Genomic DNA, 19,048 nt, shown 5'->3' on the forward strand with positions numbered 1-19,048 from the left:
TGTCTTTGTCTCCCTTTCTCTGTCTTCCCCTCCTCTCTCCAGTTCTCTCTGTCCTAGCCAACAATGATGACATCAATAACAACAACAATAACTACAACAATAAAACAAGGGCAACAAAAGGGAATAAATAAATATTAAAAAAAAAGAAAATTCTTTGAGCTGTTGAACTATATTTCCTAGAAATAAAACTGATAATGCAGGGGCCGGGCAGTGGTATACCCGGCTCAGCACACATATTACCAAGTTCAAGGACCCCGGTTCAAGCCCTTGCACCCCACCTGCAAGGAATCCGCTTCATGAGTGGTGAAGCGGATCTGCAGGTGTCTATCTTTCTCTCCTTCTTTCTGTCTCCCCCTTGTCTTCTAATTTCTCTCTGTTCTATCCAATTTTTTAAAAAAATTAGAAAAAGAAAAAAGAAGGGGGGAAAAATGGCCATCAGAAGCGGTGTCTTCATAGTGCTGGCACCGAGCCTCAGAAATAACGCTGGTGGCAATAAAAATGAAAGAAAGAAAGAAAGAAAGAAAGAAAGAAAGAAAGAAAAGAAAACAGATAATGCCACATCTGGAACTGGGATGGATCCCACAAGAACAGATGTTCATGCTGCAATAACTACTCTAAAGCCAGTCTGAACAGGGCTGACACCACAGCAGATGTCCTTGCTACCATGTGCTGATACAGCTCCCCCTTCATAGGTGACCCAAATATTCAGTCTCCCTGGAAGAAGGTGAGAAAGGATTCCTAATTCACGGTGCTGTGTTGAGGTGGGGACACCCCCCAAGATGAGAGGTAAAATCTGCACACTGTGTTATACTTTGAGCAAAAGTTTCCAGATGTGTCTCTGTACAGTTCAGGTCTAGTGTCAGTGCTGACCCTGGAAGCTGAAGGGGAAGGAGAACTCCTCTCACCCTCTGAGCAGGACTTACAGCACTATCATAAAATCCGCCCTTAGAGGGTTTAACTCTGGAGTCACTCAACCATAACAGCTCTGTTCGAAATGGTGTGAGCTGTGTTTCGGTAGCCTAAGAGATCTGACACCTTTTATAACTAGAATTAGGCAAGAACAGGGTATAAATGAGTAAAGAGTCCCTACCCAGTACACTTTAAAAAAATTATTATCTTTATTTAGTGGATAGAAACAGCCAAAAATCGAGAGGGTAGGGGGAGATAGAGAAAGAGAGAGACCGACACCAGCAGCCCTGCTTCACCACTCACAAAGTTTTCCCCCTACTGGTGGGGATCGGGGGCTTGAACCTGAGTTCTTGCAAATTGTAACATGTGCACTCAACTAGAGGCACTGCTACCCAGCATGCCCATATTACAGTGTTCAAGGATGCAGGTTCAAGTCCCTGGTTCCCACTTGCAAGGGGAAAGCTTCACAAGTGGTGAAACAGGGTGTCTCTCTGTCTCCCTCCCCCTCGCCCTCCTCCTACCCCTTCAATGTTTCTCTGTCTCCATCCAGTATTAATAAAAACAAATAAACAAAACAGTATGGAGACTTTGAGTGGGAAGAAGCTCCTATATTGTTTAAAATAATATTACGAATCAGCTTCTCCTACGCATTGCCACCCTCACAGTGAGGCTGTGCCTCTTATACCTCTTTCTGACAGATGAGGGGACCGAGACTCACACTCCAGACAAAAGACTTCTCCATGTGACCTGTGTAGGGAAACATACCGATGGCACGCATGTCAGGGAGTGAGGCTGCTGGGACATCTTCAATCCGAAGCTTCCATGTGACATTCACTCCCAAGCTCTCGCCTGTCAGACATGCCACCTGCACTGTGGAGTCATCACAGATGGGGATGGAAACAGGAGTCCCCAAAGTGGTCACCTACAGGGAGACAAGAGCCCTTCAATTCCAGAAAGGGAAAAACAGACTCAACTTTGTGGACCCACCTTGAAATCCAGAACTCGGCCTAGATTACTTCCTCTAGCCTTCCCTAGTGCATACCATTAGAGGCAGGAATTATCCAGGCCCTCTCTCCCACCTGAGGAAAAGGAGGTACTAGCAAGTTTAGTTTAGACTGGCTGGGAGTATGGATCGTCCTGCCAACACCCATGTTCAGCGGGGAAGCAATTACAGAAGCCAGACCTTCCACCTTCTGCATCCCACAATGACCCTGGGTCTGTGCTCCCAGAGGGATAAAGAATAGGAAAGCTGTCAGGGGAGGGGATGGGATACGGAGTTCTGGTGGTGGGAATTGTGTGGAGTTGTACCCCTCTTATCCTATGAGTTTTGTCAGTGTTTCCTTTTTATAAATAAAAATTTAAGAAAAAAAAAAAGACTTCTCCCTCTCTGAGGTCCAATCACCGCCATGGGTTCCTCCATCTTGGTAACAAGAGCTGGTTTCTATCTCAGCCTAAGGGCATGGCGTCCAGCAGCACCCAGTGAGGGACTGGGTCTAAAGGCTCCTGCAGGGCAGCTGGGCAGCTCGATGCCTGTGAAGTCTGGTTAGTCTGAAGACAGTGCAGGACTGGCTTGGGCACCGGCATTGTTGACTAAGTGCTAATTGTTGGTATGCATGAGACTCCTTCTGTTTTATTTGGTTTAAATCCCCCCTGCTTAACACTATTCTATTTACATAACCACTTCATTTTATTTACATAACCACTGTTAACAAGCACCTCTCTCCAGGGCATTGGTTCAATCCCCAGTTTCATGATATGTTTTTGCCCCACCCCCCCCTCCTTGTCACACCCTGATCCCTTCTTTATCACACCCTGATTTTCACCAGTCACTTTTCTCTCCACCCTCTCTATGTCACATCTTGTTTTCACCCTACTTGGAGAGTATAAAAACAGCTGCTCTTCTGATGAATAAAGAGATACTGCCTACAGCTCAACCATGAGTCCCTGGTCGTCTGTTAACCGCCCGTGAAGCCAGCCCGGCAAAAACAACCTAACCCGTTGAAAACAACAGATAATGACACCCATAGCTGCTACGGTTATTAGAAATAAGGACTTTGTTAGGAAGTGAACCGCCTGAAGTGGAATTAGAGAATACTATGAAAGGAAAGGTCTCACCCGAGTAATGAAACTAAAGGGTTGTCATATCACACCTGAAGTCTCAGGACACAGTCTACTAGGAAAAAAAGAGAGGCAGGCTGGGAATATGGATCAACCAGTCAACGCCCATGTTCAGCAGGGAAGCAATTACAGAAGCCAGACCTTCCACCGTCTGCATCCCATAATGACCCTGGGTCCATGCTCCCAGAGGGATAGAGAATAGGAAAGCTATCAGGGAAGGGGATGGGATATGGAGATCGGGTGTTGGGAATTGTGTGGAGTTGTATCCCTCCTATCCTATGGTTTTGTTAATGTCTCCTTTTTTAAATAAATAAATAAATTTTAAAAAAAGAAAAGAAAAAAAGAAATAAGGACAGCAGGTCAGCTAGCAAGGGAGCAGGGACACAGCTAATACTCAGCTGACCGTGGTCAGGTGCGTCTCTTTGGATAAAAGGGAATGACACTGGGGAAAATAGTTACAGAAGCCAGACCTTCCACCTTCTGCATCCCACAGTGACCCTGGGTCCATGCTCCCAGAGGGATAAAGAATGGGAAAGCTATCAGGGGAGGGGATGGGATACAGAGTTCTGGTGATGGGAATGGTGAGAAATTGTACCCCTCTCATCCTATGGTCTTGTCAATGTTTCCAGTTATATAAAAAAAAATGTTTTCAGGGGGAGTGATACATGACATGCACATACTTTCTGTGCTTGTGTTAGTGAAACCTGTATGCTCCAAAATTCTTTTATTTTTATTTTTTATTTATAAAAAGGAAACGTTGACAAAACCATACAACTTTGCACAATTCCCACCACCAGACCTCCATATCCCATCTCCTCCCCTGATAGCTGCCCTATTCTTTAACCCTCTGGGAGTATGGACCCAGGGTCATTGTGGGATGCAGAAGGTGGAAGGTCTGGCTTCTGTAATTGCTTCCCCGCTGAACATGGGCGTTGACAGGTCGATCCATACTCCCAGCCTGTCTCTCTCTTTCCCTAGTGGGGCAGGGCTCTGGGGAAGCAGAGTTCCAGGACATATTGGTGGGGTTGTCTGTCCAGAGAAGTCTGGTCAGCATCCTGCTAGCATCTAGAACCTGGTAGTTGAAAAGAGAGTTAACATACAAAGCCAAATTGTTGACCAATCATGGACCTAAAGGCTAGAATAGTGCAGATGAAGTGTTGGGGGGTCCTCCATTTTAGCTAGTAGGCATATTTTAGTTATATTTCAAAGGGCCTGTAGCTATACTAGTGGTTTTTTGTTCATTTGTTTTTGATTTGCTGCTGTTGTTGTTTTTGCCTGAGTCTGAAATCTGATATCAGGAGGTGCTAGGAGTGTTTCTCTGATGGTTCATGAGGAGCTGGGCAGATCGCCCTGTTGAACTGAGTCAACTTCCCTGGGATCCCTTCGGGTCTGCAATCACCGAAGCCCTTTGCTCATGTAGCTACTCGATGCCCTCCCAGTGGGACTGTCCGATTTCCACCCCAAGATCTGCATGCCTGCTGGAAGGCTTCTGAAGGAGCACAGGACATATCTTTTTATATTTTTCTATGCAAAAATGCACCAGGACTTCTCTGACAATCCAGTGCGCTCAGGTCTCTGTGCCCCAATGTCCCCAGGCTGGTTCTTCAGGGGACATGTGGGCCCGGAATGAGTGAACAAGGCTCTGTCCTGTGTCTAGCTCCACCACGGCCCGGCTGTGTAAGTCTGGCCGGTTTCCTTAACTCCCATCTTCCCTCCCATCGTCTGCATAGTGTGTTAGCAGCAGGGGCACCATAAACACTGCTTTGCTAATCATGCCAAGGGTGCACGGGGCCTGGGACCTCTCAAGCTCCCAGCACAAATTCTAGATGTTTTCTGTAGAATGTCTGATGGCGAGAAAGGTACAGATTCAGAGGCCGGGTGGTGGCGCACCTGGCTGAGCGCACATATTACAGTGCATAAGGACCCAGGTTCAAGCCCCCAGTCCCCACCTGCAGGAAGAAGGCTTCACTAGTAGTGCAGCAGGGCTGAAGGTGTCTTTCTGTCTATCTTCCCCACCATCTCGCCCTTCCTCTCGGTTCCTGTCTCTATCAAATAAAGATACTTTTTTTAAAAATTAAGGGAGCCGGGTGGTAGCACAGTGGGTTAAGCACACATGACGTGAAGCGCAAGGACCAGGCAAGGATCTGGGTTCAAGACTCTGGCTCCCCACCTGCAGGGGGGTTGCTTCATAAGCAGTGAAGCAGGTCTGCAAGTGTCTCTCTTTCTCTCTCCATCTCTGTCTACCCCTCCTCTCTCCATTTCTCTCTGTCCTATCCAAAAACAATGACATTAGTAACAACAATGACATCAATAACAATAATAATAACTACAACAACAAGGGCAACAAAAGGGAAAGAATAGTCTCTAGGAGCAGTAGATTCGTAGTGCTAGCACCAAGCCCCAGTGATAACGCTGGAGGCAAAAAAAAAAAAAAAAAAAAGAAAGAAAAAAAAGAAAGAAGAAAGAAAGAAAGAAAGGAAGGAAGGAAGGAAGAAATTTTACTTATAAAGATAATTTTTAAATAATTTTAATAAAAAAAGGTACAAATTTGGGCAGGGGGAGATAGCATAATGGTTATGCAAAGAGACTCTCACGCCTGAGGCTCCGGATGTCCCAGGTTCAGTCCCCTGCACCACCATAAACCAAAGCTGAGCGGTGCTCTGATAAAAAGGAAAAAGAAAAAGAAAAAAGAAAGGTAAGATTTCATACGCGCCACTATATAACTTGTCATGGCTGAATGACTCGCTCAGCCTTTGCCCCACTGTGCCCTTTGGGAGAATGAGCAAAGACTTGACTTTGCTGCAGAAGTCCTGAGGTTTTCAGACCTAGAGCTCTGAGCTCAAGCCTCGCCCTCACTGTGGGGTACAGCAGGCACGTACCCAGAGTTGGCAGAAGCCGCGGGCCGCGAGCTCGTCCAGTGTGAAGACCTGGAAGGCCCGCAACAGGCCCGCGTAGTCAGCGCTGCACGTCTTGCCCGCTGGGAGCTGGAGCTGAAACTGTCCTTGGGTCTGCACGGTCTGCCACAGCTGGGGCCCTGCGGACAGGAGCCAGAGGTCAGCACACACAGGAGGCAGCTCTACGGTTCTCTCCCGGCCCGGCTCTGTGTGTGCTTGGATCCAGTTAGTTGTCAGCTTCTGTGCAGATCGCAGGTGCCAGGCTTTATGCACAAGGAACTCCACTTTTTTACTCTTTTCCCCTTTTTTAACATTTATGTATTCACTGGATAGAGAGAGAAAAATTGAGAGGGGAGGGGGAGATAGAAAGAGGGAGGAGACAGAGAGAAACCTGCAGCCCTACATCACCACTCCTGAAGCTTTCCCCTTGCGGGTGAGGATGAGGGGCTTGAACCCGGGTCCTTGTGCACTGTAAACGTATGTGCGCAACCAGGCACACCACCACTTGGCCCCTGTGCACAAGAAATCGCGCAACTTCTGGAATGCTTTGTTATTCACACGGAGAGAGACACGGAGTCACGCCACAGGATTTGGAGTTTCTTCCAGCATCACAGCCCCTGCCCCCACGTGGTGCTGGGATTCTCATCTGAGCCACACATGCAGTGCAGGCATCCTACCCACTGAGCTATTTCTCCAGCCCTGTTTGACTTTTTTCTCTACAGAAAATAATCCTTCTGTGGCCAGGCACTGGTGCACCTGGTGAAATGCCCGTGGGACCATACACAAGGACCCAAGACGAAGCCTCCAGTCCCCACTCACGGGGCAAACTTGACAAACAGTGAGGCAGTGCTACAGGTGTCTCTCGGTCTTTCCATCCCCCTTCCTTCTCAATTTCTCCTGGTCCTATCAAATAAAGTTAAAAAAAAATCTTTGAAGAAATAATAGTCCTGGGGGGCTGGGCAGTAGTGCAGCGGGTTAAGCACACGTGGCGCAAAGCGCAAGGACCGACAGAAGGATCCCGGTTCCAGCCCCCGGCTCCCCACCTGCAGGGGAGTCACTTCACAGGCGGTGAAGCAGGTCTGCAGGTGTCTGTCTTTCTCTCCCCCTCTCTGTCTTCCCCTCCTCTCTCCATTTCTCTCTGTCCTATCCAACAACGACAACAATAACAACAATAACAACTGCAAGAAGATCAACAACAAGGGCAACAAAATACGAAAAATAGCCTCCAGGAGCAGTGGAGCACAGGCGTTTGAGCCCCAGTGATAACCCTGGAGGCAAAGAATAAGGAGAAGGAGAAGGAGGAGGAAGAGTAGGAGGAAGAGGAAAAGGAGAAGGAGAAGAAGAAGGAGAAGAAGGGTGGCCCGGGAGGTGGCGCAGTGGCTAAGGCACTAGACTCTCAAGCATGAGGTCCTGAGTTCAATCCCCGGCAGCACATGTGCCAGAGTGATGTCTGGTTCTTTCTCACTCTCTCTCTCCTATCTTTCTCATTAATAAATAAATAAAATCTTTGTTCAAAAAAAAAAAGGAGGAGAAGAAGGAGAGGAAGAAGAAGAAGATGATGGAGAAGGAGAAAAAGAAGGAATAGTCCTTCTTTGCAGTGTGGGTCGGGGTGTAGGGTGGGTAGGTGGAGAATATCTCGAGCCTCCCAAGTCAAGCCCTGGCACTACATATTCCAAAGTACTGCTGTCTTTTTCTCTTTCTTGTGTAAAACTCCCCACACACATGTAGTAAATAAGATAAATAACTAGGGGCCCAGGTGGTGGCACACCTGGTTGAGTACACATGTTACAGTGTGCAGGGAAACGAGTTCAAGACCCCAGTCCCCACGTGCAGAGGGGAAGCTTCCTGAGTGGTGAAACGGGTCTACAGGTGTCTCTGTCTCCCTCCTCTCTATCTCCCCTTCTTTCTCAATATCTGCCTGACTCTATCAAATAAATAAAGATAATTTAAAAATTTAAAAGAATCATCTTTTAAAAATATTTTTAAGGGAGTCCAGCGGTAGCGCAGCGGGTTAAGCGCAGGTGGCGCAAAGCATAAGGACCGGGTGTAAGGATCCCAGTTCGAGCCCCCGGCTCCCCACCTGCAGGGGAGTCCCTTCACAGGCGGTGAAGCAGGTCTGCAGGTGTCTGTCTTTCTCTCCCCCTCTCTGTCTTCCCCTCCTCTCTCCATTTCTCTCTGTCCTATCCAACAATGACGACATCAACAACAATAATAATAACTACAACAATAAAACAAGGGCAACAAAAGAAAATAAATAAATAAATATTAAAAATTAGAAAAAAATAAAGATTAAAAATATATAGGGGGCCTGGCAGTGGCACACCAGTTAAGTGCACAGAGTACTAAGCACAAGGTACCACTAAGGACCCAGGTTCCAGGCCCTGTGAGCAAGCATCTGCAACGTGAGCAGTCAAGTAGGGCTGCAGGTGTCTCTCTTTCTCTCTCCTTTTCTGTCTCCCTCTCCCCTCTCACTTTCTTTCTGTCCTATTGAGTGGCCGCCCTGAGCCTCAGCGATAACCCTGGAAGCTAAAAAAGAATAAATATATAAAAAGAAACTGCCTCTCCAGGAACTCTCCCCTGGCCATGTTCATGAAGAAACTGCCTCTCCAGGCACTCTCCCCTGGCCCTGTTCATGAAGCCACCCCAACAGTGTTGGGGAACAATAGGAGGAAAAAAAAATGAAGACACTTGGGTCTGCTGACAGAGAGCAGGGCGCCAGCAAGGCACTCCCAGTCACTCACGCTGGCAGGCCTGGGGCTGTGGCGGCTGGGACACCCAGCGTCTCCTCTGGAGATCACACTCCAGCGGGCCTGTGGGGAGCACGTCCCAGTAGCCCTGGAGACACAGCAGCCGGCATTTCTGGATGGCGGTCGCTCCCGAGCCTGAGGCTGGCTCACACAGGATGGCTCCTCCAGCCACATCTGACACGTTGAAAGGCAGGAGGCACTTGGGACCTGGGAGGAAGAGAACAGGTGCATGGTGGGAAACGGTGAGGCCTCGCACACTGGCCTCACTCACTTCTCCTCAGCAGCATGGGGGGGGGGGCTCCTCTTCCGTAACCCGGGGACTTCCTGGAACCCTGGTCTGGTACCCCACCCTTTCCTCTCTGACCTTTTACTGGAAGAGCCCATCCCCTTGCAATTTGTAATGACACCTGACCACAGGACTCATATCTTCACCTCCACCTCAGACCCTCTCTCTAGTCTCTTTCCTATCTCTAAATCCAACGGCGAAATAGCCTGCTCTTCTACATACGTGGAGGAAATTGTGAGGATATGGTAGAAATTGGCAGGATTCCCCGCCCCCCATTGAAAAGTGAGGGCCTGAGAGGCACGACCAATCCTATCAGTCTGTCTCTACTAAGAGGTCGAGCAAGGAAGGACACGGCCTTCAGGGTCTGCCCCAACTATCAGCCTCCCTGCCTCACAATAGCCCACTCCCTTATTATCTACATAATCATTGCTTTGCCTGAAAGCCCCCTCCCTACTTCCCCACCCATTCCATTCCTTTGATCATTTCTGATCTATCTTCTCTCTGCCCTCAGGACCCCGCTCTGGCTGCTGGTTACTGATAACCTTGCTTTCTCGTGCCTTTAACCTCTTACTCAACAATTAACTGGAAAAGTCCTGACCCTCCCCAGACCCTTTGCCTCCCTACCATATATGGTATCCACATATCACTTCCTCCTGTGACTGCTTTCTCCCATATATGGTGTACACATGCCACTTCCTCCTGCGATCCCTTATAAACCCTGCTTTGTTGTTCAATAAACTGCCCCTTCTCTTGAGTCCCCCTCCTCCGTGGCCTCAGTGCATAGCTCTCACTTCCTGAACAAACTTTGGCTGCATTCCCTCATGAGCCTCTGCACATCTCTGCACAGATTCCTTTGGAAACTTTAAAATGTGAGCTGCATATCCCTGAGTTTCTTTCATCTTCTGTCTTGAAACAAAGGCCACAGTCTACCCTACACACACACACACATACACACACACACACACAAATCTAACCAGTGTCTTAGGTATACAGAACTAAAGAGAAGCAACTGATAATTAAATGTTTTATATACATTAGCATATGTATGTAATAACAAAAGGAATGATGTGTATCTGTCGGGAAATTGTGAGGATGTGGTTGAGCTTGGCAGGGCTTGACTTGAGGGGGACATCCATCCTCTCATCTTGTCAGACTCCCTGCCTCACAAAGCTCCCTGCATTCCTGATACTATAGCCTGCTCCCTTATTATCTACATAATCATTCTTTTGCCTGAAAGATCCCTACCCATTCCATTCCTTTGATCTATCTTCTTTCTACCCTCAAAACCCTCCCTGCCTGCAGGTTATTATTAATCCTACCAGTTAAAACCCTCGCAACAGTTGCTAAAGAAGTTCCTGCCTTTCCCAGCCCCTTTTGCCTTTCTCTGCCCCTTTCCAAACCATGTCAAGCCATTTCTGTTTCTGACTTGCCACTTCTGGGTCCAGCCTTTAAAAGCTTGGGCTCCCTGATCAATAAAGAATTGCATTGCCTCGCCACCACGAGCTCTGTTCATGAGTCATCTCCCTCACATCACTGAGTGAGTAGCAGCCCAGGCTGGCTCCAGTAGCATTCTCTCCAACCCAGAGAGTACGCACCCAGGAAGAGGCATCCCCATGCTAACCCAGCATGTATCAGTACTCTGAAGTAAATGTTAATATTGTGATCCAAAAGGTCTTTAAACTAGAAGATGAGCCAGCAAGTCAGCATCTATATAATTCTTGAAACTCCCAGTGGGTTCAGACCATCCCTGCTGAGACCAAGGGGCCAGGCCCTTCCTCCCTCATGGTGTGAGACCAGGACCAGGCCCCTCAGCAGACCTACTCCCCAACTCCTGAAATGCCAGCTCCAGAGCATCCCTCTTAAGACTGAGCATTTTTTAGGAGGTAGAAATCGAGTTTTGATACCACAGCAGTCATGCCCATCACACACTGAGTCTGCCCTCGCCCCCAGGTCCCATCCCGTCCTAGAAACATAGAGCTACCATCCAGAACCTTTGGATGCTCAGCTCCTGCCAGCCCAGTGAATCTCTCCAGAGGACTAGGACTTACTGTCACACGGTGGTTGGCTCCCGGTCACACGGGTCCCTGGTATCTCTTCTCCACTGCTCAAGACACACCAGCAGCTGTCCTGGGCCGGGTCACACTGGACTGGGGAAAAGGCCCCATCCGCTGCCCTGCAAGCCGGGCTGTGAACCAAGCCTGTTCTCCTGGAGAGGACTCCTCCCCGCAGTGCTTCACAGAGGCTTGGGCCTGGGGACAGAGGCAGGTCAGATGGGCTGGGGAAGCTGCACTTTTTCCATGTGGCTGCCACCACCATCTCCTGCCTCCATATGGTACAGAGACTTCCAGAGTTCAGGGATGCCTCCTCGTTGGGGTAGTGGACAAGAACAAGACAATCTTTGGGCCTTGCTTAACTACTTACTCCACTGCACAGGCTCTCACAGGCACGCATGCACACATGCATACACACACAGCATTCACGTATGCAGATACACATACATGCATGTGTTGTAGAGTGGGGCCCACTGTCTCAGAATGTCTACGCTGTTGTTTCCATGAGGTCCAAGTGGGTTGGCCCCCAACTCTCCCTTCAGGTCGAGACAAGGGCAGGTTCTCCTGACCTCCTGAACTAATGATGGATGTCTTCTCCGGAATAGGGGCTACCTTTCTGCACATGCCTCTCCTCTCCCCTTAAAACAAAAGCCATGGATTACTATGTGTGATTAACCTAAAAACCACCAGCAAACATCCTGATTACTCAACTGTCTCCCTCCCCCACCCCAGCCCTAAAGTGCCTGCAATTTACCTCCAGAAAAATGTACACTGTGAAGCTTGTGACCAAATCTTGTATGGTAACCTTTGACTTGTGATCAAACAGACTGTTGGTCAAAATGGGACTGTGCATTGTGTCGCTCTGTGTTTGGGTTCATGGTTACCTCAGCCTTGCCCCTGAGTTATAGATATATTTAGCTGCTTTTTTTTTGACTTGCCTCACTGAGTTTCTCCCAGAGCTGACTGCTTGTCTCTCTGTGCACTTTGCCCTTGGCACACGGAGCTACCCCAGCACACCCAGGGGGGCCGCTCTGACCCTTGCCTCAGCTGGCCAGGGGGAGGGATACCCAGAGCAAGCCCACATGCATGTGCATAAGAAAGAGCACAAATGGGGGCCAGGCAGTAGCGCAGCAGGTTAAGCACAAGGACCCACACAAGGATCTGGGTTTGATCCCACTGCTCCCCACCTGCAGGGAGTCGCTTCACAAGTGGTGAAGCAGGTCAGAAAAAAAAAGTGTACAAACACAGCCACAATGTCCACTCACACAAATACATACCACCTGCCATCAGGAACTTAGGATTCTAAAGGAGCTTTAACAAAAATGAGAATTATAGTCTTGTGTGATAAGCACAGCCATAGCTACTCTGCTGGACTGCAGAGGCCTCAAGGTAGGTAGGCACTGAGCTCAATGGAGGAGAGGAATCCAGGAAGACTCCCTGGAGGCATTGCTGTGTGGTTTGGTTAAGAAGGAACTAGCAAGGGGGTGGGGAAGGGATGCATCACAGGTGTAAAACCAGAATACATAAAGATCCTGGGAGAGTGTTGCCTTATTCAAAAGTGGGACTAAAGCTGATGACAGTCGGAACCTGAAGTGGGAGAGAGGGGGAAAAAAATCAGGAAAAGCAAGAGAAGACACAGAACTAGACATCAAGTCTGAGAAGCTGTCGAAGGCCTTTGGGTCTGGCACTAAGGACAAGGCAGGGCCCCTGGTGCCTGGGCAGAGGAAGGGGATCAGCACATTTGCATCGTGGCTTCACTGTGACCACCCCGCTCAGCCAGACCAAGGCCGAGGGACCCGAGTACTCAGTGCTAGTCGGCCCACAGCCACTCCCACGTTCATGAGGCCAGTACTGGTGGGCCCATCTGTCACCAAGCAGTGCCATGCCCCTGCTCTGAAGACAGGAAACACCCACTAGACTAGGGCAAAGTTGCTCTGATTTAACAAGCAAGAAAATCAAAGTATGGTGGGGTGGAGGGTTTCCACAGCCCCAGCACAGCAGACGCGGGTATAAAGATGACTTCTAGGACCCTCACACAGATATCCAGGGCCCATGGGGAGACCTGAGGGGAGCATTGGGGAGGAGGACTCCAAACTCACACTGAGCACTGCTGTTCATGCCGGGCAGCACAGCCTCTCCTGAAGATGGGTCCACACACCAGGTTCCAGCCTCCGACATCTGCAGCCTGGCATACTCTCCTGTCTGAGACAAGGTCAATATCATGTCACCCTGGAGAAGATGATTTTTCAACTATCAAGTCATTGGGCATATGCACGATTTCCCTTCCAAAACTCCTGCTGATGACTTCTCCAGATGAAGGAAGGTGGAGTGGAGAGGAATTGTCCCAGGCGAGAGCTTTACAGACTTGCATTAGACTTGGTCGTTCCAACCATCCCAAGAGGCAGAGACTTTGCCAAGCTAACTGTCGGAACAAGCATGACACCAACTGTATACACATAGATTATTTGATTGATTGATTGACTGATTGACTGATTGACTTACTGACTGACTGATTGATTGATTGATTGACTGACTGATTGATTGATTGACTCATTGATTGATTGATTGCCACCAGAATTATCACTGGGACTGGGTGAAGACACTATGAATTCACTCCTCCTAGTGACCACTTTTTCCTTTATTTTTTTTCTAATTTTTTTTATGACTAGATAAGACAGAGAGAAAATGAGAGAGGATGAGGAGATAGAGGGAGAGGGGGCTGGGTGGTGGTGCACCTGGTTGAGCACACATGTTACAATGCATGAGGACCCAGGTTTGAGCCCCCCAGTCCCCACCTGCAGGGGGGAAGCTTCACAAGTGGTGAAGCAGGGCTGCAGGTGTCTCTCTGTCTCTCACCCTATCATCCCTTCCCTCTCAATTTCTGGCTGTCTCTATCCAATAAATAAATAAATATAATAATAGTAATTTTTTAAAAGAATATTTAAAAAAAGGGAGGGAGAGAAAGAGAGACACCTGCAGACCTGCCTCATTGTTTATGAAGCGGACCCCCTGCAGGTGGGAAGCAGTGGATTCAAACTCCAGGCCTTGCGCTCAGTAATGTGTACACTCAACTGAGTGCACCACTGCCCAGCCCCTCAGGGATTCTTTCTCAAAGAGGTTCCATAAAAGGTATCTTCTTGAGTCCTCAAGACAATCCTAGCTCATAGCAGGTTGCAAAAATGGTGTTCTGACTTCTCTCTTTTTCTCTCAGTCTCACATGAAACTTGAGTATATAAAACAACTCTAAAACAGGCACCCTGAGAATAAGATCAAATGTTCAGGGAACAGAGAAGTTAAGTAAATTGCCCAAGGTTATGCATAGAGTCTGCCAGGACTAGGACAATGACTCAGGTCCATATGCTGCCCCAACAGATTTTTTTTTTCCAGGGTTATTGCTGGGGCTCAGTGCCTGCACTACGAATCTACTGCTCCTGGAGGCTATTTTTCCCCTTTGTTGCTTATTGTTGTTGTCATCATTGTTGTTGGATAGGACAGAGAGAAACAGAGAGAGGAGGGGAAGACAAATGAGGAGAGAAAGACAGACACCTGCAGACCTGCTTCACCACCTGTGAAGTGACCCCCTGCAGGTGGGGAGCCGGAGGCTCGAATCGGGATCCTTAGCCGGTCCCTGTGCTTCCTGCCATGTGCACTGAACCCGCAGCGCTATCGTCCAGCCCCTGCCGCTGCCGCCTTCTATAGATTTTTAACTAAAAGAATTTTACTGAAAACTAGAAAAGTCAACTCAGCCTGTGAGAGGGAGATCTGGCTCCAATTCACTGCCTGCAGAGCCTTACCTGTAGGCAGGTAGGAATGAACAGGTCCTTTGCGGTTGGGTTTCCTTGGGGTCCAGCTTGCTTCCAGCTGGAAAGCAGCCCACTGGCTCGGGACTTCTCACAGGTGCTGGGGCCTATGGGTAAGAGCAGGAGACCTTAGCAGACCAGCACAGGGGCGCTGTGAGGCCAGGCCAGCCCCAAGGGTCAGAAGTGTGCGGCACAGAGAACTAGAACCGTTGAGAAGAAGCAGTTGAGGTTCAGGAATACAAGGGGAACACCCCAGCTTCAAGACTGAACCTTAGGGGTGAAGCTGGGCTACATAACTGACAGGAGGGCTGAAGAGGGAGCAGAAGGAATGGTGGGCACTGCTCTACTCTCTGCTAGGAGGCTGGTCAGCCTACTCTGCCACTTGAGGAAGACGGGTCCTGAAATGAGAGCAGCCTAGAATGTTCCCAGCTGTGACCATGGACTGCGAGCTCAGACTGACAGGGACTCAGAGGTCACACAGGCTCCTGTGCTGAATAGGAATAGACATGGGCCCCAGGTTAGACTGTTGTAACCAACAGTTAATTGCATTTATATATTTTCTTCAAATTCACCAGCAACTCTCTGGCCTAATCCTGCTGCCTAGTTCTACTCTCAACTCTGACACCACCTTCCCAGACACTATCTCTAGTCCACCCCCAAGTTAGATATCAAGTTCAAGCTAAGATTACTAAGTCAGACTTTTAGAAACATTCTTATAATAAGACCCCTACTTTCATCTGCTCTGTTCCTACTTTATGGTTCCTGCTTATGAAACGTTTTATCCTGGTTTATATCAAATTGACTTTCAGTTCCAATGCTGCTCTGATTCCACCCTGACTTCCCCAGGCAGACAATCTCACCAATACTTCCTGGAGTCTCACCTCTCCAGAGTCTTTCCCACTAGGGAAAAATAAAACAGGCTGGGGGTATGGATACACCTGCCAAAGCCCATGCTCAGTGGAAAAGCAACTACAGAAGCCAAACTCCCCACCCTGTGCACCCCCTTAAGAATTTTGCTCCATACTCGCAGAGGGACAAAGAATAGGGATGTTTCCAGAGGATGGGACACAGGACTCTGGCTTTTGGGAACTGTATGAAATTATACCCTAATACAATACCCTTTACAATACTGTAAATCAAGATTAAATCATAATAAAATAAAAAAAGAGAAAGCATAATGGTTCTACAAAAAGACTCTGAGACTCCAAAGTCACCAAGTTCAATCCTTGGCAGCAACATAAGCAGTACTCTAGTTAAAATAATCACAAAATCAAATACAATTTTAAAAATAAAATAAAGGGAGTCAGGTGGTAGCGCAGCAGGTTAAGCGCATGTGTTGCAAAGCACAAGGACCGACATAAAGATACCGGTTCAAGCCCCCGGCTCCCCACCTGCAGGGGAGTCACTTCACAGGCAGTGAAGCAGGTCTGCAGGTGTTTATCTTTCTCTCCCCCTCTCTGTCTTTCCCTCCTCTCTCCATTTCTCTCTGTCCTATCCAACAACGACGACAACAATAAAAGAATAAGGGCAACAAAAGGGAATAAATAAATAAATAATAATATTAATTAATTAATTAATTTAATTTAATGGGGTGCACACATTACAGTGCATGAGGACTCGGGTTCAAGCCCCTGGTCCCCACCTGCAGGGAGAAAGCTTTATGAGTGGTGAAGCAGGGCTGCAGATGTCTACTTCCCTCTCTTCCTCTCCCATTCCCCTCTCAATTTATTTCTGTCTCTACTAAATAACTAAGATTTAAAATGAAATGAACAACTTTGAGATGAGTGTTGAAATGCAAAGCTGAGGAAATCACTCAGCTGCTGGGGCATCAGACTGGCTTCCCTGAGGCCCCCGGTCTACCTGGGCACCACGCACACAGGACGCTTGTTCCGACGGAACTTGCTCACTCACGGTTTCACATGGACACTCCCTCTCATAAGAAATGAATTAAACTTACTTCTTTCCACCCTTTCTTTCTTCCTTTCTTTCTTGCTTTCTTTTTCTCTCTCTCTTTCTTTCTCCCTTCCTTCTTTACTTTCTTTTTGACTCCAGGGTTATCACTGGGGCTCGGTGGAGACACCATGAATCCACTGCTCCTGGTGACCATTTTTTCCATTTTATTGGATAAAACAGAGAGAAACTGAGAGGGGGAAGAAAGAGAGGGGGAGAAAGAAAGATAGAAACCTGCAGATCTGCTTGACCACTCATGAAGCTTTCCCCACTGCAGGTGGGGAACAGGGCCTTGAACCCAGATCCTTGCTTGCACAGACTTGCACTTTGTACTATGTGAGCTTAACCAGGTGCACCCTACCCTCCACGAACTAAATTTCAAGGAAAAAGAAATAAAGGAAATGGGAAATAAGAGAAAATGCTTAGGGAGCAGTTACACAGACACCGAGTGACGGCTCCTTGGCCCCTCTCAGTAGGCTCTCTCTATCTGGGGAGCTAGAAGCACAGATTCCAAAGGGCCAAGGCCAATGAGAACCTTCCATGCCTGTTATTTGGAGGAATGTGGTCTGACGGAGCCCAGGGATTGTTCTCAAAGACTGGCCCTTGGAGCCTCCCCCGTTGGGTGACCACTGCTGGCCGACCATCACAAGTGTCCACCGCTGGGGCCTGACAGGCCTCACTTACACTGAGGAGTCTGTGGTGAGCGGGCAGTCAGTGAGGCAGGGAGGTAGTCCCCCTTCCCGTCCACACACCAGCAGTGTCCTGCAAAGTAGTCACAGCCATCAGGCAGGAAGCACATGCAGGGGAAACCACCTCCCAGATGCCCTCAAACCACTTTCCTTCTTTGTACTCACAGCAGAGCCAGCCCAAGCTCCTTGTCCCTGACCATGCCCCCCACAGGACACTGTCCACATCACAGGGTGTAGACTCCCCAACTACAGCCCCCAGCAGCTACACACTCGACCTTCAGACTGACCAAAGGCCAGACTAACAAAGGGACTTGCCACCAGCCACCAAAGAGGGCCTAGAGTCCAGCTCACTTGGCCCTCAGTGTGGGGCTCTCTTCCTTCTAAAGTTTCCCCAGACTTGCCCTCCTCCTCACCAGTCTGGGCATAGCACTGCACAGGCACCCAGTTTCCAAAGGCGTCACACTGTGGCACGTAGGGACCAGACCGCAGAGGGGCAGAGGTTCCTGTCGAGTGCCCCAGGGCAAGGCTGTTCCGGCTCTGGTAGAAGTCCAAGGCTGGAGTGGAGAGAGGAGCAGAAGTGAATGCAGACATGGCAAGGCCCCAGCAGGACGCTGCTGTCGGGTAGACGTTATGCCAGGCCTTACAGACAGAGCAGGCATGGGTTTGACATGCATGGTGCCTTGTTCTCCAAAAGAGACGATGGTTGGTGAACAGAAGAAGCAAGCAAAGATGGCACCAGGAATTCTCAGGGTCAGCAGAATAAGAGCAACACAGACCCGTAAGCACACGCCAGCGGGCAGACACCTCTAGTTTGCTGGAGTGGGTGCTGACTCTCCTGGCGTAGACTTTGTCAGGGGAAGGCTTTGTCTGTTTCCTAACCCAGACCCAGAGAATTCCAGACAGAGAACCAGCTGAGATCATTGGGACAAGGGCTAGGCAACTGTAGTGTGGCTTGATGAATTCTTTACTACAGAACTGGCATGGAGTCAGACCAGGAGAGAGATCTAGGGGTCCCAGAATGAGACAGTTCTCAGCTCTGAGCTTGGTCAAATCAGGGTTCAGTTCATCAGGAGACAAAGACCCAGAGACCAGATCACCAGACTGCACCCAGGCTCTGCTAGTTAGTTAGTAGCTGGGTGAACTTCCAGTCTGAAAAAAAAAAAAATCACAGATGATGGTGGTGACAGCCTTCTGGGGGAACTGCTGGAGGGTCAGATGCACAGATCTGCTCTCATACTGGACAAAGCTCTTCCTGGCCAGGGCCTCTGCATGGTGAGTGGCAGCTCTGTGGGATCTTGGGTGGTTCCTTTCTTACACGTAGGTGATACACCGAGCTCCGGGGAGTTACTGTCAGGATTGGCTGAGGTGACGGGGACAGTGTGTGGAGGCCAGGAATTCTCAACGTCGAGCTAGTTCTCCTAGACATTTCCCCTTGAAGATGGTCCCTCAATTCTTGGAATGAGAAGAAACAGGATAGGTAGGAGGAGAGGGGCAGTATTTGGTAAGGGCACCCCTCAGGACTTAGCACTGTGGCTGTGATTATCATGGGCTACAGGCCCATCTGCAATATGCACTGTGGAACTCCACCTGCCCCCCCACCCAGG

At 48.9% G+C, this 19,048-nt stretch overlaps 1 protein-coding gene across 1 annotated transcript in view; it reads right to left on the bottom strand.

Annotated features, from left to right (window-relative positions):
• TG (thyroglobulin) overlaps positions 1 to 19,048 on the bottom strand; it is a 302,611-nt gene that overhangs the window by 247,974 nt on the left and 35,589 nt on the right. The window contains exons 12-19 of the mRNA XM_060202376.1: positions 17,858 to 17,998; positions 17,440 to 17,517; positions 14,800 to 14,912; positions 13,105 to 13,207; positions 11,003 to 11,203; positions 8,663 to 8,875; positions 5,907 to 6,061; positions 1,675 to 1,831 (exon numbers count right to left, since the gene is read on the bottom strand). Coding sequence (XP_060058359.1) covers positions 1,675 to 1,831; positions 5,907 to 6,061; positions 8,663 to 8,875; positions 11,003 to 11,203; positions 13,105 to 13,207; positions 14,800 to 14,912; positions 17,440 to 17,517; positions 17,858 to 17,998 — 1,161 coding nt within the window. The remainder of the gene's footprint in view (positions 1 to 1,674; positions 1,832 to 5,906; positions 6,062 to 8,662; positions 8,876 to 11,002; positions 11,204 to 13,104; positions 13,208 to 14,799; positions 14,913 to 17,439; positions 17,518 to 17,857; positions 17,999 to 19,048) is intronic.

The sequence above is a fragment of the Erinaceus europaeus genome, chromosome 1 (genome assembly GCF_950295315.1).
Source record: "Erinaceus europaeus chromosome 1, mEriEur2.1, whole genome shotgun sequence".
Lineage (NCBI taxonomy): Eukaryota > Metazoa > Chordata > Mammalia > Eulipotyphla > Erinaceidae > Erinaceus > Erinaceus europaeus.